This window comes from Meriones unguiculatus, chromosome 8 (genome assembly GCF_030254825.1).
Source record: "Meriones unguiculatus strain TT.TT164.6M chromosome 8, Bangor_MerUng_6.1, whole genome shotgun sequence".
Taxonomy (NCBI): domain Eukaryota; kingdom Metazoa; phylum Chordata; class Mammalia; order Rodentia; family Muridae; genus Meriones; species Meriones unguiculatus.
In genome coordinates this window covers 121769042-121792063 of record NC_083356.1, presented here as the reverse complement: position 1 = coordinate 121792063, position 23022 = coordinate 121769042, and the positions used below count along the sequence as shown (strand labels likewise).

Below are 23022 nucleotides of genomic sequence, written 5' to 3'. Positions count from 1 at the left end.
GAGTGATCATGGCCTAAGAACACAGACTGGGGATTCCCCCAACACCGTGTTCCAATAAGGTAGCAATTTCATGAACATTTTATAGAAACAGAACAAAGAAGCTGGGCATTGGTGGTGCACACCTTTAATTCCAGCACTCGGGAGGCAAAAGTAAGTGGATCTCTGAGCTTAAGGCCAGCCTAGTGTACAGAGTAAGTTCTAGGACAGCCTAGCTCCAAAAAAAAAAAAAAAAAAAAAAGAGAGAGAGACAAAAAAAGAAGAAAGGAAAGAAAGAAAGAATAAAGGAAAAGAAAAGTCATTATATAATTCACTTTTCAGATACACTGGTGGGTGCATCAGACGGTGAACAGCTGCAACAGGGTTGGAAGGACTCTGATACAGGGCTTAGACGCTGACAGCATTTTATCTGTGATGGGTAGAAACTTGGGGTCTGTTCATACATCCCAAGGATTTACCTAAGGGTCACCAAAGATGTCAGGTCACGTACAGAGGATGGCATGAGATGCCTCTTAAGGGGAATAACGATCCCCAAAGATACTTTGACTCTGGACTTCCGATCTGTTCATGTCATGGAAGTTCTTATCAGCCCATCAGCTGTAGACTTGTTTCCAGGAAGTTTCGTTCTCAGGAGGCAAGCGCTCTGCAAGATCCCGAGCCTCAGCTAAACTTTTTAAAATGAGAGCTAGACCATCCTGTTAAGCCACTGTTATGTGGTGTCCTTTAGAGTAACTAAACACCTTAACTGGTGGATCCCATGGCGTCTCTAGGGCAGCTGTTAGCAGGGCCCCTGTTGAGTCTCCTGGGGCAGCTGTAAATTATACCCTTCAGGCAGGCTGGTTTGACAGCCCTGTTACCTCCTCTTAACTCTTAGGCTGGCTGTGTCCCTAAATTGGGTTCTCAGCTCCCTTCTCCAAGGCACTTCCTCTTAGGACAAGGCTGAGCAAAACTCAGCATTGCTGCAAGCTTTGCTCATGCTGAGGTGCCTGGGAGACTTCATTCAGTTCTTTATTCAGACCACACATTAGGGCTCTTCTCCTGAGTCAGCCATTAAGTTAGGCGCTAGGAAATCAGCAGTGAAGGAGAGATAGACACAAGCTTAACCATTGCACAAAACGGAAAGGCAGGAAAGAATACACAAAGAAACAAGATAATTACTGAAAATTATCTTGGAACTGAAAATACAAAATGACAACTTGGAAATCATCCGTTTGTGTCCTGCAAGATCACACTGACAAACTGTCATTCCTATTCCTATTCTTAGGGTATTGCTGGTAGTCAGACTCAAAAAGAAAAAAAGAAAGAAAGAAAGAAAGAAAGAAAGAAAGAAAGAAAGAAAGAAAGAAAGAAAGAAAGAAAGAAAGAAAGAAATGGTATCCAACCACCCCACCTTGTCTCATACATAACTGTCTCTAAATAGAGATATGTCATTTCCACCCACAAGCTTTTGATGAAACCACATCACATGGATACTTTTTTTTTAACTGTCCTTGTCCTTTTTTATTTTAAAGATTTATTTATTTTTACATATACATTGCTCTGCCTGAATGTAAACCTGCACGCCAGAAGAGGGCATCACAGATGGTTGTGAGTCACCATGTGGTTGCTGGGAATTGAACTCAGGTCCTCTGAAAGAGAAGCCAAGTGCTCTTCACCACTGAGCCATCTCTCCAGCCCCATGGATACTTCTGAAAGCACAGAAAAAAAAAATGCTGTAAACACTAACAGTGATCCACCAGAATGATTATCATAAAATTCAAATAAACATTGGAGCCATAAGAAAAAAGCTACTTTATCCTCACCCCTCATAAAGAATCCCTCTCAACATTTAGCACATTCATGCATAAAAGCATTTTGTTTCTTCACTCCCTATAGATCTGTCCTAGAAACTAGACAATGCTAAACAGGGTTATATTACAGTTTGGTGTGTCCCCCAAACTTCAAGATAAAAAACTGATTCCGCAAAGCCACCGAGTAAGAGGTAAGACTCCCAGAAAGTCACCAGGTAACTTAGACTTCAGCAGGCACGCAGGATCTGGTGCTGCATGCTTTAATCCCAGCACTTGCGAAGTCGAGACAAGAGAATTGGGAGTTTGAAGCTAACCAGAGCTACATAGTGAGTTTGAAGCTAGCCTGGCTGACTTAGAAAGAGAGGCTATTAGGAAATGAAAGATCTGGTTTAACAAAAATTAATGTCATAACAGAGGCAAGCTTGTTCTTGTCAAAGAAGTTTTGTTACAAAAGTGAGTTTGGCCCTTGCCTTGTCCCTCTCTTGTGTTCTTGCCCTTCAGCAAGAATTTTCCTTAATGTCTGTATAAATTGCCCAGGCTGCCAGGCTGTGGTCTTCTGATATGGGACCATAAAACAAAGATCTCATTCCAGTTAGAGTAGTGTGTGTGTAGTCCTCATTTTGCATTCTGCAGGCATGCAAGATCTGGTGTTGCATGCTTTAATCCCAGCACTTGCAAAGTCGAGACAAGAGAACTGCGAGTTTGAAGCTAACCAGAGCTACATAGTGAGTTTGAAGCTAGCCTGGCTGACTTAGAAAGACAGGCTATTAGGAAATGAAAGATCTGGTTTAACAAAAATTAATATTATAAATAAAAATAAAATAATTGTTTCCTTTTAGAAATACTACACTATTGATACAGCATTGTTTCATGGTATAAGTTTTGGAGCCTTTCAACAATAGTGCTCTAATTTCCATTTTAAAACATAAAGTTTACATAATTTTTAACTGCTATGTCGACTGTTGGAATTTGTCATGTTTAACCCAGAGATTCACAAACACTTGGGCCATGTATGTTTTTATGGACAAAATGTTTGTGACACAAGCTGCAACTGTGATGCCCACCATGGAAGTAGCAAGCAGGGCATTTGGGCACAGGATCAGATCATGAGCCTTCATGAGTGAGCTTAGTCTCCTCAGGTGAGAGCCTGCAGTTAGGGCCCTCCAGAGGCACAACCCAATAGGAAGAGTGCATGTCAAACAGGATGTTATATTGACTGCACGTCTGAGCTGGCCCGCACCAGCACCTGTCTGCACAATGGATTGGCAGAGAGCCTGGTAGCTCTTCAGGGCAGGAGGCTGAATGCAGAAGCATCTGAGTTCTGATATCCGTGACGTAATGTAGTGGGCAGGGACCACAGTAGCGGCAGGGTAAATGCGCTCCTCAGCAAGACATGGGAGCAGTGAGGCCAAAGAAACCTTTTGCTTGGACCTCCATCTGGACTGCCACCCGAAAAGGTGCCCCCACTCACCCTTCAGAACTCGGGGGAAGTTTCTGTCTGTAGCAGTTCAGAATGATTAGGACAGATGCAAAATTTTTAATGTCAAAGTTTTTTTTTTTAAAAAAAGAGTAAACTAATAATTGAGTTCTGAAAGAACCAACAGTCCCTAACAACCTTTCTTTCTCTTTAAGTGGCTAAGACTTATAGTTCCGACAAACCAGCCCTTGACCTTAGGTAACTCTGCAATTGTGTTTTCCATCTGTGTGTTTAGTTAAATCATTTCTCTGCCTAAAATATGAAAAATTAAAAAGAACAGTCAAAAAACAGAAACAAAGCCCAAACTATAGTCCTAGCTTTAGAATGAACGGTTCATTTGTGTGTTTTTTTTAATTTTTATTTATTACAATTTATTCTGTTTATATCCTGGCTGTAGCCCCCTCCCTTGTCTCCTCCCAGTCTCACCCTTCGTCCTTCTTCTCCCTCTATGCCCCTCCCTTAGTCCATTAATAGGGGAGGTTGTCCTCCCCTACTATCAGACCCTAGGTCAGAGTCTCATCAGGTTATTCATAGTTTGAGGTCCCCAGCTGAGCATGATACTTGTCAACTTCTTTATGCTTGGATAAACAATCTCGCCTGGCTTTAAAAGCTCAGCTCCTGTGCTTCTCCTTCATAGCATTGTTTTCTTTTTCTCTGCAGAGTACAGCATCAAGTAGATTCCTCCCCATTTAAATCAGCAGTCCTGGGAAGCCTCCTGTGCCCCACACTGAACTTCCTTTAAAAGTGATCTCGCTGCTCCATTTACTGTTGCTCTCTGCAAAGTCTAACTTTGTGATGGGAAGATGAACTGTGAACAGCAATGAGCTTAATATTCAGCTACCATAGACAGAGAGAACTGTGCTCGTTTTGATTCTTGGAGATTTTGTTTCTGAGCTCAATTGAGGCAAAAAGACCATGTAGGAAAATGACAACATTTTCTGAGATCAGTTACTCATCTCTAACTAGGGTACGTTCCCTGAGTTTCTGGATGCAATTCCTTGGAAATCTTGGTAATTAATCCCTCTGGAGCCTCGTTGTGGACTGCTTCTGTCTGTTCATATCCTGATTTCCTTGGAAACCCGCCAGCCCACTGGAAGATGCCTTTCATCCGTTAGGACCCTGTTTTCAATGTCTCACGAACCTGGTTGTGGTGGCACATACCTTTAATCTCAGCACTCAGGAGGCAGAGACAGTTTGATCTCTGTGAGTTTGCAAAGATCCTGGTCTACATATCAAGTTCTAGGAGAGACCTTATCTCAAAAAATCAAAAATTGAAAAAGTGACATGCATAACTTCTGTTATGCAGCTGGGTCCTAAAGAAGGCTCACTGAAGTCTGAACATTCTAGCATGGGGAAGGCTATACTACCTTTTCACACTCAACTACTGGTTGACACACAATATTTTGATGTGTAACATTGAGAAAAGGAGTGTAGAAAGGGAGAAGTCGAAGAGAATAGTTTATAGCCCATTGAAAACATTACTTTGAAGCTAGAAGCCACTTCTTAATAGGAAATAGACAATATTTACATTTTCTAAAACCAGGGTTGACTTGCTGAAATACACAAATCATTATGTTAATAAGACAGGTACTGATTCCATTAGCTAATAACATATGTCTAGCCCGAAAGAGATCACACGCTTTTGCAGTAACTTATAAAAACAAGCAATCCTGGAAATTCCAAGTACCTTAGCAAATCAGTGTCATGGGCTAGAGAGATGGCTCAGTAGTTAAGAGCCCTGGCTGTTCTTCCAGAGGACCTAGGTTTGATTCCCAGCACCCACGTGATGTGACCACTCTAAACTCCAGCCCTAGGGCATCTGGCCTCTTCTGGTCTCTGTGGGCACCAGGCACACACACAGTGCACACACAGATACAAACAAAGGCAAAAACATTAAATACAATAGATATAAACAATTTTTTTTATCAGTGCTATTAATTTATACTGACTTGCTGCCCAGTGTTTGTTTCTTTCTAGACATGGACATAGCTTTAAGGAAGAGTCCTGAGAACAGCTAGAAACACCTGCTGTCTAAGAACATCCAAAAAGCCATTTTTGTCACCAATATTCACTATCATGCCCATCAGTGCTCTCATCCATATGCCCTAATTAATCTCCTATTTGTTCTCCTGGACTCTCCAAGAAGAATGTTGAGTTCTTAAAAAAAAAAAAAAATGGATATAGAGGAAACCAGATCTTTCAACAAAAATTGGCATCTCTCCTGTCTTCCCATTCTCCCATGTATGAGGACTGAACACCTCACTGTGATCTGGTGTCACTTTAAGGGAAGTGTACCGGCAGAGAAAGGGACAAGAAGTGTGACTGTTCATATTGTCTTGATGAATCCTGAAAAGGAAGCATGTTTCTGCCCTCCCAGGAGGTGTTTAACCCTAGGGCCACTTCTGCGGTTGGAGATGGTCACCTCTCTCGATAGTGAGAAAAGGACATTCGCACTGTGAGCACCACTGTCAGGTGAGGGGGGTGGGGGGGAGAATCCATACAGATGTGGAGGCTTGATAGCCCTCCTACATGAATCTGTTTTCTTCTTGAAAGGCGTATCCTTTGAGAGAAACACTGGCATGTGAGGGAGGGAGTGCAGCTGAGAGCTGAACAGGAGCAGTGTGGAGCAGGGGAGTGCCATGGGGAGGAGCTGAACAAGAAGGAAAATAGAGCCACTCCCACACAGACGCTAGCTCCTGACACACTCTGGAGGAAGGGTCATCCTAACTCCCGGTGAGTTCCTTACCTGTGCAGAAAGGTAAGGGAGATGAAGAGAAATGGCAGGCAGTGGTGGTGATGATAGGTGACACGTAATGAGGTGAACTATGGAGTCCTGGGGTAGGGTGGGGGATCCTCAGAGGAAAGGTGACCATATTGACGGATTAGAGGGCTGAAAATGTGTGAGACGTGAATCTCCTCAGGGAACCAGCTGGGAAAATGCTGTTCAGACAGGATGGCTTAAAAGGTGACTGCAGGAAAGGTGCTGTTTATAATACGCTCTAGAGAACTATTTTTCCCCCCAAGACAGGGTTTCTCTGTGTAGCCCTGGCTGTCCTGGAACTCAAACTATAGACCAGGCTAGCTTCAAACTCAGGGATCCGAATGCCTTTGCCTCCTGGGTGCTGGGATTAAAAGGTGTGGGCCACCGCCCAGCCTAGGGCACTATTAAACAGAAATACAAATTAAATGTTCAGAGAGAGAGCTCAGTGGGTAAAGCTTGGCCAAGCTTAACAGCCTGAGCCCAATCCCTGGAAACTACACGGAAGTAAATAACCAATTATGACACAACCCCCACACGTACACCGTAGCACACTCGCTCCCCCTCGCGTAGACACGCACATAGTAAATAAAGAAATGTGATTTTTAAAAACAGAACTATCAAGTAGCACAGGGGGGCTGTCTTCCTAGAAGGGTAAAGGACGAAGCCACGTCACGCGTGAGGAGCAGCCACTGCCTCGGCTGAGGAAAAGTCTCCAGCAAGGAAAAGATATGCACAAGTGCCATCCATCGAGGTGCGGTGTGGCCAGGAGGCATCTTTAACATCAAAGACAATCCCTAGGTGTGCTACTGACCTGTGTTCCGGGTGCTGTGAGCGCTCTGTGGGATGACAGAGCTCCCCTGCGTGTCGGGGAGGGTGGGGGGACACAATTGACTACACCGCAGTGCAGTGCAGCTGTGACACCAGCATCCAGACACAGAGTTGGAAGTGGTGGCAGGTTTTAACGTTCTGACCGAGTGACAGTATGTCCACAGAAACGGAACGGTACCCAACATTGTGCTCTGAAAAAGGAGAAAGTGTTGAACACAACAGACCTCAGCAGTGTGTTAGCGCTGGAATTACTGAGAAGAGTCAAAAACGAAACAAAACAACGGGATTCAGCATGGTCTCACTGCTAACGCTTTAGAGGCAGCCAGTCTCTTTCTGGTCTCTTAAGAAGAGATTACTCAAGCTAATCGACTTTAAAATCATTGCTGTTTTACTCACGCACCAGTGTCTAAATTCATCCACACGACAGAAACTGGAAGATAATCACGATTGTATGTCTGCAATAATAATCTTTTGGCTCCAGGCTCCCTCTACTGACTCCAAAATAATAAATAAACATTTCATGGGCATCCTCCCGACTAGATTCAACCCCATGTGAAAGCCAAGGCAAACAGTCTTGTGCAGTAACAAAGGCTATCCTTAGCAGGAGAAGCAAGAAGTTCAGCATCTGAGGAAAGGTGAAAAATAGAAAAGAATTTGCAAAGTACAAGTATATACAACCGCATGAAGTTGACACGGTTTAACCAGTTCTTATCTGCAAATGACAACTGCATGAGGTTTGACCCAATATGTTAACTTTTAGTTGCCCGAGAGAACAAGATGCTGCACAGGTACAGGCAAGCGTGTTGTCAGTGGTGGTTACGGTCTTACTCTGTGTGATGAAACTCTCTAAATCAATTTGCATTACCTGAAACTAGCCACAGGATGTGTTAAGTCTAGTGCCATACAGGAGTGTGTCTGTGATGATTTTGTTTAGAAGAGATATGCCTCAAGGTTAGGGTAAAGATACAAAGTGTTTTACATGAGAAGATAAATGAAAGAAATGCACAACAGCCCTGTGTTTACAAGGAGGAAGCTGGAAATTAAACACCATCCTTAGCATTTTAACTGTGAGAAGAGGAAGTAGGGTAATTTGCATAGACTTCAAACAATCTCACAACTATTGAGCAAACCAGCAAATCCTGGAAAGAATTAGAGCTAGAAGCCAAAGTCAATACACTTCAAACACCCTCGGTGTTTCCCAGCAACTAGCAAGAAAGCATCTTTTGCTAGTTCACACTTTGCAAAAAATAAATATTAAGCCTGTTGTTGGTACTTTTCCAAAACGTTAATATTTTACAGTTCAGAATTCTAGTTTAAGTCTGCCTTTGAAGCTCAAAGAATGCCTTTTGAAGTTATGTTTTTATAGACCTAGGAATTTGGTCTGTGAATGAAAGATGTCATCAAAGATTTATTTACAAAGATGGTCATCAAAACCTTATTTCTTTGTTGTCTCCCCCCCCCCACTTTTTCTTGAGACTGGGTTTTTCTGTGTAGCTTTGCCTGTCCTCGAACTCACAGAGATCTGCCTACCTCCTACTCCTGAAAACCTTATTTTTTACCATCACTCTTTAGCACTCCCATGCCCAGCATACAGCCTCGTTCACAGACAGCTTCCAACAAAGATTTTAAAAAACAATGAATTAGCAGGAGAAAGGTTATAAATTTCCAAATCAGGGACTTGCTGAACAAATTATAAATAAGTTATAGCATAGATCCTATATGTGTCATTAAAATATTTTGTAGACTAAGGACATTGGGAAAACATTCCAGAGAAAAATGTTAAACAAAAAAGGATAACAACATAGACCATCAAATTCAACTATTAGTAACTATATGTCACAAAAGAGGGCTGGAAGTAAAAATTAGCATTAATGACAGGGGTTACTACTGCGCAGTAAACTTCTGGGTAGTTTAAAATTTATTTTATTTAATATCTATCTATCTATCTATCTATTTATCTATCCGTTATGGCTTTTCAAGACAGGGTTTCTCTGTGTAGCCTTGGCTGTCACTGACTTACTTTGTAGACCAGGCTGGCCTGGAACTCACAGAGATACACCTTCCTCTGCCTTCCCGAGTGCTGGGATGACAGGCAGGCACCAGCACACCGCTGGTAGTTTAAATTTTTATAGTTGTGGGTTTTGGCCTGTTGTAAATTGTCCATCATGAGAGTGTATTGGTACCCAGGTTTTCTGCTTGGGAAGGATCTTGTTTGTTCTGTTTTCAATGCTCGGCTTTAAGCCCAGGGCTGCAATGTGCTAGGCAAGTCCTAACCTACATCTCAATCCTTATATTAGTTTTAAACTCAGAAAACACTAAATGTTACTGAAACATTTTTTTTCTACCTGCTCTGCTAACATTCAGATCTGTAATAATAATAAAAGAATGATCCATTAAATCATGGAAATGTCTGAGCATGGTGGCGCACGCCTGTCATCTCAGCACTCAGGGAGGCAGAGGCAGGCAGATCACTGTGAGTTCGAGGCCATCCTGGTCTACAAAGCAAGTCCAAGACAGCCAGGGCTATGCAGAGAAACCCTGTCCCAAAAAATAAAAACAAAAACCAAATAAGCCAAAAACAACCGCTCTCCAGGCAGATACTTTAAACATTTTCAGGGTCCGCATGCACAAGCCAGAGCTAAACTTTGCTTTATACTCGAGCATTATATCAATAGCAAGTTTTGCATAAAGGTTCTAGAGGTGGGTAAAATATTTCTCACGTTATGAAAGTGAAGACAAAATGCAACGCTTCTTCACCAAAGTGAAGTAAGACACCCATTGTGGGGGTGAAGAGGCATTGGCCAGGCACTCCACTGGAATGAAGGTTAGCCTTCCCGTTACCCTGAAAGTCGGCTGTTTCATTTAGATGCATAATACAGCAGAATGGATGCTATTACCTGGGAGTTACTGGTCAGGTGCCAGTCTGGAAGTAGTTTCTCTCTCCCTGTTCTGAGATGCAGGAACAATTGACCCACCTTGAAAACCTTGCACTGTATAAACCGGGGGTGTAGGGGGTAGAAAGAGACAGCTTAATCCGGTCAGCTTGATACTGTCGTACACTTCCATACAATGTAGGATACGCAGCAAAGCCACCACTGACTATAAATACCAACCAAGCAAATGTAACAAAACTAATGTTTTAAAATGTGATTAAGAAATACAGTTTTGGGGGCTGGAGAGATGGGTCAGTGGTTAAGAACACTGTCTGCTCTTCCAGAGGTCCTAAGTTCAATTCCCAGCAACCACACCTTAGCTCATAACCTTCTATTTTGAGATCTGATGCCCTCTTCTGGCCTGCAGGTGTACATGCAGATAGAGCAACTCTATACATTAAATAAACAAATTTTAAGAAAGAAAGAAAAAATACACTTTCTTTTTGCCTTTACTGAGAAAGCTCTTGGGTAAAACTCAGGACACCTGTCTCAAGCCTTGCAATGACGGAAGTCAGTGGCTTGCTATATATAGGTCTCATCAAACAAGGCATCTATTTGTCAGTGATTTCGTTGAGTTCCTTAAGCTTCAATTCTAGCTTTTTTCCTTTGATACTTTTCTATCATCCATGACTCAATGACATATAGAGAGTACCTGGATGGATGGATCAGAGAATTTAAAAATAACTGAAACGCTGTAATACTCTGAAAATGGACTTCACCTGGTTCTATTTTTTTTAATTAATGCCATAATTAAAGCATTTTCTATACATTAAAACTTACATATTTTCAATATGAGGTAAAGTGCATGTCCCCAGAGGGCGCTTAAGATAGTGAATATATTTCTTGCATCCTGCCACTATAAGATGGATCATATATCCATCCTATATCTGGAAATTCGAATCCAGATTTGATTCCAACAGTCTCCCTTCAAAGCTCGTTGCCCAGCAACAAGTTCTGCGTGCCCACGGAGAGAGGTTCCCCCGCCCCCGGGCCCTAGAAGATAAGCCCTAGAGACAGTTGAAATTTTCTAACAGAGTCCTCCCACCTTCTATTGTGACCAAAGCAGTGAAGCATAAGCCTGGCTGGGGTGCTTCAGTAGCAGCCCGGGCGCGAACGGGAGCCCAGACTTGGCCCGGGCTGAGTAGGAAAGGCGGTTCTAAACACCTGAACCGGATCTCTAGAAGAACTGATGTCGAGACCCCCAGGAAACCCATAATCTTTTCGGGGCGCTCTCAGGTGCAGGGGATTTTTGTTCATCTATATCCAGAGGCAACCATCCCTCCCAACTCAAGGCGTCCACAAATTGTAACCCCCAATGAGGCCATCTCTCCCCTTTCTTTCCGCCACGTAGAGTAAGGATCGGGTATGGACACCGACCTTCCAGCCCCCCTGTCTCGGGCCTTTCTCAAAGTAACTAGGGTACATGCTCAAGTGTGCCCCAGGGTGAGCGCCCCCAACTTGCCCCACAGCGTGACCCCCAGACCCTCGGGGCGCTGGGCCACCCGCACCGCCAGCCCTGCCCTCCGCGTAGTTCCAGCAGCCTCCCACGCCCACGCCCCGGGCCCGCCGCGCACCCTGCGTCCCGCCCGGGGCCCGCCGCGCTCCGCCCCGCTCGCCCCGCCGCTGCGCGCGGCCTCCCCGTCGCTGCGCACCGCCTCCCCGTCGCTGCGCGCGGCGTCCTCGGCGGTGCGGGTGGCGTCCCCGTTGCTAGGTGGCTCCCGCGGCTCCCGGGGCTCCGGCAGCAGCCCCTCCTGTCACCATGGCGACGCTGCGTCCCAGGCTCGCGGCTCGGAACCCAACGCAGGTGGCGAGCGGGCCTGGCTCCCCTGGTCTTCCCTTCGCGGGATCTCCTTCGCAGGGCCGCCAGCGGGTAAGCAGCGCCGCGGTGACTGCGAGTGACTTCCCCGCGCTCCCACGAGGGACCCGGTCGTCACCTCGGACGGCGCCTAACTCTGAAAACTTCTCTACTACTCCAGGTTGGGGCTGTGGAGTCCCACGGCTGCCGAGGCACTGCCCGAAAAGGTAGGATGCGCTTCTGAGAGGAGGGGAGGTCTGCGTGCGTGTGCGTATCTCCCCCTGCCGCCAAAACGAAACCGAACATCCCAGTCGCGTTCCATTCCAGGGCTCCCCGGGTCCTCCCCCGCGATTCTTTTACTTATATTTGCAAACAACGTAACGGTTACTAGGGATGAGCACACCGTGGCTTGAACCCTGCCTCTAGCCTGTTTGGCTATAGTGATGTGAGCTTTGGCCCTCCTGGATCACCCAGAAGGATTTTCACTAAACACAATCCGGAATGTCCAAAAATTAAGATTGTGACTTCTGACTCCTTGAACTACCCTGCGCCACACCCCAATAGTATTTAAATGAAGCGTAGCCCAGCGACACCGGAAGCTAGGTGACTTGCGGAAGCTGTTTGTTTTTGTCCCAAGAAACTTGGTTTTTAAAAGGAGGTCTGAGAGAGACACTTTAAATGCTTTGTTTCATTCTCCTAAAATCCAAAGTCAATGGCTCCCAAATCCTTAACTATATATATAATATAATATATATGTTATATTATATATAATACATATACATACACATGTAATTGACAATATATATTATACATACATACGTATGTATGTATAATATATGTTGGTTTTAATCTCCAGAAAACAACCTTAGCAGAAATGATCTCTAACTGTTGAGCTTCTAGAGTTAAACCCCAACACTCTCTTAGGGTTCCCACTGCACCCTCTCCAGAGTTCCAGCAGTGAAGCTGTGTACCTTAGCCGTACTCACTGCTTCCGTGTGCAAGCAGCCTCGGGGTTCAAGTAGAACTGGTTTCTTTTCTGAGTGAGCTCAGGATTGTCCTTGCCAGGCCAGGCGGTGGGTAATGATGGCAATAGGGGGAGCTGAGGTGGTTACCTCTGTGTCCAGCCAAGTTCTATTGTTATGCATGTTTACCTGTACAGGAGCCGTGGAGTACTTGATTGCCTTTTATCCTCATTTTATGCTTAAAAGAGCTGAAGTACAGGAGGTTATGGAATTGACTAAAAATTACAAGACCTGTTGAGATTTGAACATAGGCTGCCTCCAGCAAGTTGCTGCCTGTTAAGGAGGAAATACACAGTTTGTGTATAAGTGATGATAGGTGATCATTTTATGTATGTTTGAGGCTGTACAGCAAAATGTGCCTGGGTTCCCCCACTAACCTCCTCTTCACCACAGTTGCCAGGACAGAACACGTACCTGTGGGTTCTATTCCTACATTCTCTGCCATCCAGAACACAAGGTTGTTTATAAAAACAAATAGAATAAAAGGGCAAGATAGTTGCATAAATACAACAAAGAAAAGAATGTTATGCCTTCCATTATTATAAGAGAAACCTAAAATAAAAATATTTGGGAATCTGACTCTTGAGGGTTAGCAACTCATTTGATAAAGGTCTGTTTGGACCTCGCAGTCCACGTGGAACCTGAGCGGCCCCCACTGGCTTCTGGCTAGTGACATGTGCCTAGAGGAGCGTGGATATGAGATATCTCACCTCCATTTTGAGGACTCAGTCTCCTGAATCTGAGGTGTTTACCGCTGGTCTCAGCCCCAGTTTCACGCGCCTCAGCTCCTGCCCATGGCGAGCTGCTGCCGCGTTCAACAGCTCAACTCTACTAGTTTGTATGCTGTGCTCTCTGTTTCTTTCCGGTTCTACTCATTCAACAAGTGCTTACTGAGCATCAGTTCATGCGGTATGGAGGACACAAGGCCCTGGAAACCGGCGAATAACACGGAGTTCCTTTTCTCACAGAACTCCACCTAGTAAGAAGACAAAGGCTGAAGACGTAAATGAAACTATGAGGAGCTTGTATTTGGCTTCATAGAAGACCTCTAGACCTCCATTTTTTTTCCTTTTATCCCTTCTTTCTTTCTCTTTTCTCTCTCTTTTTTGAGACGTTAGTATTTAGTCCACACTGGCCTTGGCAGTGACCACTGGTATTGTTGGCAGACACCACCATACCCAGCCACGCAAGGGAGCTCATTTACTTGATGTTTGGTGGCACTGGGGTGGAGTCCAGTCAATACCTGATGACCTGATGCCTTTACTGTGATGTGGGATACACACTTATAACTAAGAAACAATTTCTCTCGCTCACTCACTGTCTCTCCCCCTCTCTCATACTGAAGACGGAACACGGGATCTTGCATATGCTAAGCAAAATACCTACCACCAGCTGTTTTTGTTCGAAACAGACGCAGAGGTGTCCAGACTAGCCTTGAACTTGGTCATGTAGCCCAGGCTGGTTTGGAACCTGCAGTCCTGCTGCCGCATGTATTTTGCCACTGTGCTGGGCTAAGAACCAGGTTTCCTTTCTCTGTGGTTTCGGTCAATCCTGAATTCTCTAGCCAGGCCTCCATGGTGGGTGTGTGCATTGATGCTTCCCCCCATCTGCTTCCTGGATGTTTTGAACCAGATTCTTTCTATCCTTGGGCTTCTCTTGTTCCGTGTGAACAAGAGAAGCCCAAGGATACACGTCTGTTTACGAATGTAGGCAACGAATCGCCACAGTCTGTGGGCTGCTGGCCAGCACTTTTTTTGGCATTTGGTTTTCATTGCCCAATAGTTAGAGCATGTGGCAATTAATGGCATTTACACTTTGTTGCCACCAACATTTCAACTCCCTCTGCCCACAGTCTCTAACACTGAAATGGGCAATCACCATTGCTCCCTGACTGTGGCCTCTACTTGGTTAGAGGTCACCTTCATAGTGAAGCTTGACTCAGTGGCATTATGTGGGGAAAGACAGGATCTTACAATGTTACAGGCTTGTGGTCGGGGTTCTTGATTCAGCTTTGCAGGTGGATTTAGCACTTCTCACTTGACGTGCACAGAGGCTATGCCAATCCTGTTATCAAAGCTCTTCATCTGTGGCACCAGCTTTGACAGCAGGAAGAGCCATAGTACACAACTCCATCTAGTTTCGGGAAAAATGAGGAACTAGATGTTCAGCCCATGGTAGGGACAGAGGTTGAGTGGAAACAGGAACTCAGAGGCCTGTGTGCGCCTCTTGTATTTGTGTTCTTTCTTTCTCTCCCTCCCTCCCTCTCTTTCTCCCTCTCCTTCCCTCTCCTCCAGCCTCTCTTCCCTCACTCCTCATTTCTCAACCTGGAATTCTAGACTCACATTATCCCAGCATTATGACAGTCCTGGTTGGAAAACCTCAGGGGAAGTTTGTGACAAGCCAAGCTTGGTTCACAGGTGTGCCACTGGGCCTGTCGCTGTGAACTTATGAGTTACCATAGTGTCCTAGTTAGGGTTAGGATGGCTGTGGTGAAACACCATGACCAAAGAAACCTGGGGAGGAAAGGGTTTATTTTGCTTACACTTCCACATAACTGTCCATCACTGAGGGAAGTCAGGGCCCAAACTCAAATGGGACAGGAACCTGGGAACAGGAACCTGGAGACAGGAGCTGATGTAGAGGGTCACTGGCTGCTGGCTTGCTCCTCATCCTCCAGGCTTTCTCAGCCCGCTTTCTTACAGAACCCAGGACCACAGCCCAGAGATGGCACTACCCACGATGGGTCCTCTCCATCAATCACTAATTAAGAAAATGCCCTACAGGCTTGCCCACAGCCCATCTTAAGGAGGCATTTTCTCAATTGGGGTTCCCTCTTCTCAGCTGACCCTAGCTCCTGTGACGTTGACATAAAACTGGCGCAGTGTGGGTCTGCTGGGGAACAGCACCACTACCTTTGTAGTCGGGCAGCTAGGTCTGCCCCGAAATCTGAGGACAGGGGCGTTATAGTACGTTGTTTATGGATTCTTATAGAAAAAACAGCTAAAGAAGAAATGTAAGAAACAAAGATCCTAGGTGCTGGGTCTGGACAGTGGCACTGGAGGGTTGTTGAGGAACAGCTCGGTTGGTGGGTTTTCTCTTCAGCCTTTCCACTTCTGCCTCCAGTGCCTGTGTACTCTTCTTGGGCATCGCCTCTTGTCCACGTGTCAAAAAGAGTTTGGCTGGCCCTGGTAGTCACTATCATCTCATTTTGGACAGTACAGAAAGTTACACTGTCGCCCCTCAGAAGCCTTGGGCAGGAAGGGAGAACCTGTTTCTTCCTTGAGATGCTGAGCTTCTTCCTCAAAAACAGGAAGTCTCCGTCCCTGCGTCTCCAGGGCTTAGCACAGGCTTGGGTGAGGCATGGCAGGTGCTCACTGAGGGTTTGCTCTTCTGTTTTGGGGCTGGGGGTGAAACTCAGCACCTCACACATACCAGCGACACAATATGCTCTTCTCCTAAACTACGACCCCAGCCCAAATTTTTATTTTAAATAGGTGTTGAATGTTACTCATGAATTGGAGGCTGTCGTAATTATTCCCACTGCCGAAGGGGCTGTTGACAGACAGAGTCAAGCCACATCCCAGTATGCAGGGGGCACTCGGACCTTCCATGTTGAGCATTACAGCATTCTTCGTGGGCCAGTGGTCTTTATTAACGTGTGCCAGTACTTCAGAGCTGGGGTGGCTTTGTAAGTTAATTATGTCTTCAAAGACAGTGTGCTTGTGTCAATCACAGCTTGTATTTTGCTTCCCAAAACAATCTTAGCCCGAAGGACATGTCCCCAGCTTTTCTTTTAGATAAAGCGTGAGGAATTTTCCCCCGTAACAGCATCCCTCCTGTGTGCCAGGCTCCGTGCTAGACCCCTAATCTAGTTTACCCCACTGAACCTCTTCAGTTGTCCAGAGAAGTTCAGCCCCATTGACAAGCCCCATTTTTCAGGTGGAAGAGCTGAAGCTTAAAGAAATGAAGTCATTTTGCCGGGCTCACCTGAGCAGTGGCAGAACCAGCTTTGAATCTAGGCTCTTACCAAGAGCCCAGGCTCCTGAGTATTGCTGACACCTGAGGCATTCAGTTAGGATGAGAGGGCACATCTCCTCGGGAATGATGAAGCTGGGCTGAGGAGTGTCCGGATCTCCATCAGGATCTGAGCTCTGGCTGTCCTGACTTTCCTTTCATCACTGAAGTGGGGGAGAGAATGGTATACCCTACAGTGCAGTCCCAGTAAGGGGACCGTCCGTGCAGCTCTGAAGCTGGAGAGAAGTGAACGGTCTCCCCAGCGGCTGTGCACAGGCCTGTAGAAACCTGTGCAGCCTGCTTTGCTCACCGCTGCATGGTCTCAGCCTAGCCTAGAGAATCTGAGGGAAATCTTTCCTTTATCCTACTTCTGTCTTCATAACTGGCTTCCCTCAGAAGAGGCCTTGCTTTTCTGGTATGTTGTAGCACTCAATCAACTCCACAACAGAGAATCAAGTTAATAACCTATTTATTTGTCTGTCTTGGTCAGAGTTTCCAGAAGGCAAAGCCCGGGGTGAAAGGTTAAACAGGCTTTGTTCAAGAATGGGAGTCTGTGTGAGAGAGACATCTGCGAAGGAAGCCACACCAGCTAATGACACTTTGCTTTGTTGTCCGCAGTCTTGGTCCTGAGTTTTGTATTCCCGAAATTCCCAGGTATGTAATGATAACCATTTCAAAAGCCTGGTTTGAGGCCCAGGCATGATGGCACACATCTGTAACTCCAGAGCAGAGGCAGGTGGATCTCTGTAAGTTCAAGACCAGCTTGCTCTGTGTAGTGAATTCTCTGCCAGTCAGAGCTACAAAGTAAGACCCTGTCTTAGAAACAAACAAAAGTCTACCATGGGATGTGGAGCCAACGGAGAGGGACAAGTAAATTGTCACCATATGCTAGAATTAAACGTATTATTGGATAAAAATGAAAAATCAGTTTGTACATGTATATATTTAAATAATGCTTTAATAAAATTCCATATCCTAAATGTGGAAGCCTTCCTTTTCTCTGGCTCACATCTACTCTAAAATGTGCCTTTTATGGCACCAGCAAACTGGACAGCAGCGGAGATTTATTTCTTGTGTTTAGTTTGTTGAGGTTAGGGAGAGAAGTATAAATGAAGTTACGATTTCCCGAGTCAGCTCAGCGGGAAAGTGTCTCGGCCTGCTTTTGGCAGTATCTTCAGTCTAGACCACAAGAGAATGAACAAGGAAGGTGACAGAACTAGGGGCCCACTCAGCACACCACTGTCCCAGGCAGAATCATTCCCACAGCACAGTTTCCATGACTCCAGCGTGTGAGATAAGAGGAAAGTTGATTTCTCTAGGCTGGTGGTTCTTAACCTTCCTAGTGCTGAAACCCTTTAATACAGTTCCTCATGTCATGATGATCCAATCACAAAATTATTTTCATTGCTACTTTATAACTGTAAGTTTGTTACTGTTTTGAATTGTAATGTAAATATCTCCCCCCCCATGCTCTTCTGGGACCCCTGTGAAAAGGTCGGCTGACTCCTCAAAAGGGGTCACAACCCACAGGTTGAGAACCACCACTGTAGACTTTTATAACTTCATTTCTCAATCCATGCTTAACAGCCTGCTGACAATTCTATGCTTGTTTCGTTTGTATTGACATTTATACAAGTGTTCAGAAATTTACAGAGTAAATATCTTGTTTCTTTGTTTTTTCAGAAACTACCTAGATAAGAAAGATGTTGCAAAGGTAAAGAATGCAGGGTGGGCGTGTAGCTCCGTGCTCTGGTGCTTGCCTAGCATGCCTTCGGGGAGCACTGCTTGCAAATCCCAGCCTCCATGAATGGGCATGAACTCTCAAGATTGAGTCTGTGTGAGAGAGACAGTTGGAAAGGAAGCTGTCCAGGCGTGGTTGCACAAGCCTGTCTTTCTTGTCCTTGGTTTTTTTTTGCTTGTGAGGCAGAACAACCCTTTTAATGGCTAAGCCATTTCTCCACCTCAGTCCTAACACCTCGGAAGGGAAAGCAAAAAGATAAGACGCTCACTGGGCAGGGATGGCCCACGCTTTTGATCCCACACAGTTGGGAGGCAGAGGCAGGCGGCTCTGTGATTTCTAGGCCAGCCTGGTCTACCATGTGAGTTCCTGGACAGCCAAGGCTACACAGAGAAACCCTGTCTCAAACAAAAGTTCAGGGTCCTCCATGGTTATATACTAAGGCCAGCCATGAATGCACAAATATGACTTGTTTCAAGAAAAAGTAGGTAAATAAAATGCATATTGCTGGAGGTTTTGTTCTTGTTTATTGCTTTGTTTTAAAAATGCTTTGGGTTAGCTGGGTGTGGTGGCCCACACCTCTAATCTGAGGAATAGGGGAGGTAGAGACAGTTGGATCTCTGTGAGTTGGAGGCCAGCCTGATCTACAAAACAAGTCCAGGAGGACAGCCAAGGCTACACAGAAGCCCTGTCTCCAAAAACCGAAAAAGAAAGAGAAAAGAAAAAACAAAAGAATGCTTTAGGTCAACTTTACCATCAACTTATAAGGTTTAAAAATAATTGGCTTTAGTATGTATGACACTATAGAAATATTTACATAAAGGCTTTTAATATGTTTTTCCAAATATTCAAAGCAAAATAATTATAATTTTTATTCCTGCTTTCTATTTTAGGTACCAAAAAGCAGACAGAATGGAAGATTGCTAGTGTATGATTCAAAAGGTAAATGATTTATTACTTAGAATGTATTTGACCATGATCTTTTTTAATGCAATTTTTATTACAATTTATTTACTTTGTATCCCAGCTGTAGCCCCCACCCTTGACCCCTACCAATCCTGCCCTCCTCCCATGCCCCTTCCCCAGTCCACTGATAAGGGAGGTCCTCCTCACCTTCCATCTGACCCTAGCCTATCAAGTCTCCCAGGACTGTCTTTCATAATCTTCTTCTGTGGCCTGATAAGGCTGCACCCATCTCAGAGGGGAGGTGATTAAAGAGCCAGCCACTGAGTTCATATCAGAGATAGCCCCTGTTCCCCTCACTAGGGAGCCCATTTGGATACGAGCTGCCATGGGCTACATCTGTGCAGGGGTTCTAGGTTATCTCCATGAATGGTCCTTAGTCGGAATTATCAGTCTCAGAAAAGATCCCTGGGCCTAGATTTTTTTGGTTCTGTTGTTCTCCTTGTGGAGCTCCAGACCCTTCCAGGTCTTTCTATCTCCCCCTTCTTTCATAAGATTCCCTGCACTCTGCCCAAAGTTTGGCTATGTGTCTCATTGACCATGATCTTGTTCTGAATATTAAGAAGAATATTGGAATGGTTGGATGTGGTTATGTAACTTAACAGTGAAATTTGGTGTTACCTATCTTTTAAAAAAAAAAAAAGCCTTAACTATTTCACAATTAAAATTTTATGTTAGGGTAACACTGTTGAAAAAATACTTAATATTTTTTTCTTCTCTTTCAGAAAAAGTGATGATTGACACAAATAAAGAAGTGTCACGGTAAGAAAATGTCCTTGGCCTTACCTTTTAAGTAATTAGAAGTAGATAATGCAAACCATTTGTCACCTAATTAAGCCTGCAAAGGCAGCCTTGAGTGGCTGCAGTTGCTACTTGAATAGAGGGATATTTTAAATGGAAATTAAACTGTGAAAAATAGGTGATACTCACCTCTCCCTCTAATGCTTAAACAGAGTGTGTTCTGGCTACTCTGTCTTTTGTTTAATTTCCACTACTCTTTCCTGTTTTCCTTTGATCCTGCTTCCTTCTTTAGAACATCGCTATAAGTGAATACTTACTTTAAAGTTAGTATTCTCTGCTCATTTAACATGCAACATTAGTTCTACATAAAGAAAAAGAAATCACCGTGAATAGCTGAAGAGACTGGTATTTGAAAACACAGTGTAGATCAACTGAATTGCTGACTGTGAGGTATTAGCTCCAGTGACAGAGCCAGTTCGGATACTTGATTAAAATACTTCATGATAACAATTATCTATACCTTTTGGGGGAAAATATACTATTTATTTGATGAAGAATTGCAGTTTGAATATTGACCTTAAAACAAATTTCTAGGGCTGGAGAGATGGCTCAGCAGTTAAGAACCTCTTCCTGAGAGCCTATTTTTGATACCCAGCATTCCCAGGGTGCCTCACAACCACCTGTAACTCAGGGGATCCAATGCCCTCTTCTGGCCTTTTTTAATGCTTCACACACATGGTGCACAGACATATAGAGACAAATGAAAAAAAGTAAAAGGTGCCAGTGCCAGGCCTGGCCACCTCAGTTCAGTTCCCAAGACTCACAGGGTCAAAGGACTGAAACAATATCCAGAGATATATATAATATATGTGATTGCAGCTCTTGGGAGCTGCAGGCACATTGTCTATCATGCCTGATGTCCTGGTTCATTTTGAATACTATTGGCTGAGAAAAATTCCACTCTATGCAACATATATGTTAATTGTCATACTTAGTAATAGCTTAAAAATTAAAAAAAAAAAAAACTTGTACAGGGGCAGTGGTGATTCACACCTTTAATCCCAGCACTTCAGAGGCAGAGGCAGTTGGATCTCTGGGTTCAAGACCCGCCTGCTCTACAGAGCAAGTGCAGGGACAGCCAGGGCTGCACAGAGACTCCTTGTCTCAGAAACTGATGTATTTATGTAGGGACTGGCATGGACCACATATGTGAAGGTCAGGAGACAGTTCTAGTAATTGATTCTTTCCTTCTGTCATGTATGGCCTGGAACTCGAACTCAGTTCCATCAGGCTTGGCACAAAGTGCCTTTACGGACTCTGCCATCTTACCACCCTGTATGTTTTGCATCAGAAAGAAAGTAACGTGTAATAGACCAATATCAGAGGTCTTATTTATTAAAATAAATTATTATTTTAAATAATTATGATTATAATTTTTTCAAATTATAGTCCACCAGAAAAAAAATCTGTATAAAGTGTGTCCATCTACATATACAATACTGCTGTATATCCTGTTATCACATAGTTGAAAGCACAATCAAAAAGCATGAGATCCAATCAAGGTTCAGTAGTAATGGAAGTTAATAGGAAATAAGTGACTGGTGTCCATGAGCCCTGCTGTATCGGTTGCTTCTCTTATTGCTGACAAATACCTGTCAAAAGCAATGTAAGTGAGAAGGGTTTATTCTGTATCATAGTTAGACTATCGATGCATCGTGGCTGGGAAGGAGGCATGATGGGAGGAGTGTGATTGCTGGACACACTTCATGCAGTCAGGAGATGAATTCAGTGCTCAGCTTGCTTTCTTGTTTTTATTAAGCCCTGAGGTCCATCCATGTAATGGTGCTGCTCATATTTAATAGCTCTTTCACCATTGGTAACTCGAATCTGTAACGTGATCTAGACCCTGTCAAATTGAGATTGTGTGCCTCGGGGTTGGTGTGGCTGGAGACAGTCCTCGGCGCTGTAATTCTCTTAGCCAGTGCTCATAGATGGTGCTGAGCAGGGGTGGGACTGGAGCAGAGGTGAGCCACAGCCCAGGGGATCGAGGAGCCTGGACCCAGTCAGAAAAGCAGAGGGGCAAGTCATGCCTGTGCGCTCCGATTGCATTTGAGCACCGGGGTTTCCTAGCAGGGACAAGTGCAAAGGCTGGTAGATACAGCTAGTGAGCCCCACAGATCTGTGGCTGTGACCACCCCTTATCCAAGGTTGAAGGTAAATGAGGTTGAAGACAAGTCAAAATGGAAAACTGTGGGGACCATAGCTCAAAGGAGGATTAACTCCTGCAAAGTCAGTGAATTCTCAGTGGAGCTTCCCATCCACTTTCATCCCATTGTTGGCTTCACCCGCTGACCAGGAGGTCCGGTTTGATTAAATACAACTCCCCTCCTCCCATCCTCCCACCCCTGCACCTGTGCTAGGTTAAAGACCACTCGTTTTCAGTCTCTCTTCTTTCCCTTGTTCTGGGTGTTCGCACCTGTCCCAGGGGACGTGGCTAAAGCAAATCCACCATTCTTTGAGCAAAGCTAAAGAAACTGTATCCTTGGGGGGGGGGTGTCGGATTGTTATATAAGGGTGTGTGTGCTACAAATGAATGCTAAAATGAATACTAAGCTGTTTTCTCATTTCTACACTTTTAAGCAAATGCTGCTTTGGACTCAGACCAAGACTGGCAAGCAAGCTTTGTGCACAGATCTCTCCGGGTGCAGCTAATACATTCTCAGCAAAGTAAGATTTAAGTGGTTTTAGGTTTTGGCCCATGCTTGACTAATGTAAATCATTTAAGGCAAAATTTAAATTGTAAGTTCTCTGAAAATGCTATTAATTCTAATAACCGTTGGAGGACATTTTCTAAATATGCCGAAATATAGACCTTAAAAAGTAAAGAAAATGCTGAAATTTAGGATATCTCTTCTCCAGCATACCATGTTCTCCTGGACTATCTAACCTGAGGAACTTTGTAA

The 23022-nt window shown here is 44.5% G+C and overlaps 1 protein-coding gene and 1 long non-coding RNA gene across 2 annotated transcripts in view; one reads left to right on the top strand and one right to left on the bottom strand.

Annotated features, from left to right (window-relative positions):
- Positions 1-1489: 1489 nt before the first annotated feature.
- Positions 1490-9932, bottom strand: LOC132656073 (uncharacterized). The gene is made up of 3 exons (XR_009594020.1): positions 9751-9932; positions 6837-7044; positions 1490-1685 (listed from the first exon to the last, which is right to left on the bottom strand). It is a non-coding gene; the product is annotated as an uncharacterized LOC132656073 (long non-coding RNA).
- A 1219-nt stretch (positions 9933-11151) lies between these two features.
- The window catches only part of Erich2 (glutamate rich 2), a 32523-nt gene continuing 20652 nt past the window's right edge, over positions 11152-23022 (top strand). Inside the window, exons 1-7 of the mRNA XM_060390536.1 lie at positions 11152-11656; positions 11763-11808; positions 17236-17271; positions 18301-18331; positions 19249-19297; positions 20044-20080; positions 22700-22786. Coding sequence (XP_060246519.1) covers positions 11152-11656; positions 11763-11808; positions 17236-17271; positions 18301-18331; positions 19249-19297; positions 20044-20080; positions 22700-22786 — 791 coding nt within the window. The remainder of the gene's footprint in view (positions 11657-11762; positions 11809-17235; positions 17272-18300; positions 18332-19248; positions 19298-20043; positions 20081-22699; positions 22787-23022) is intronic.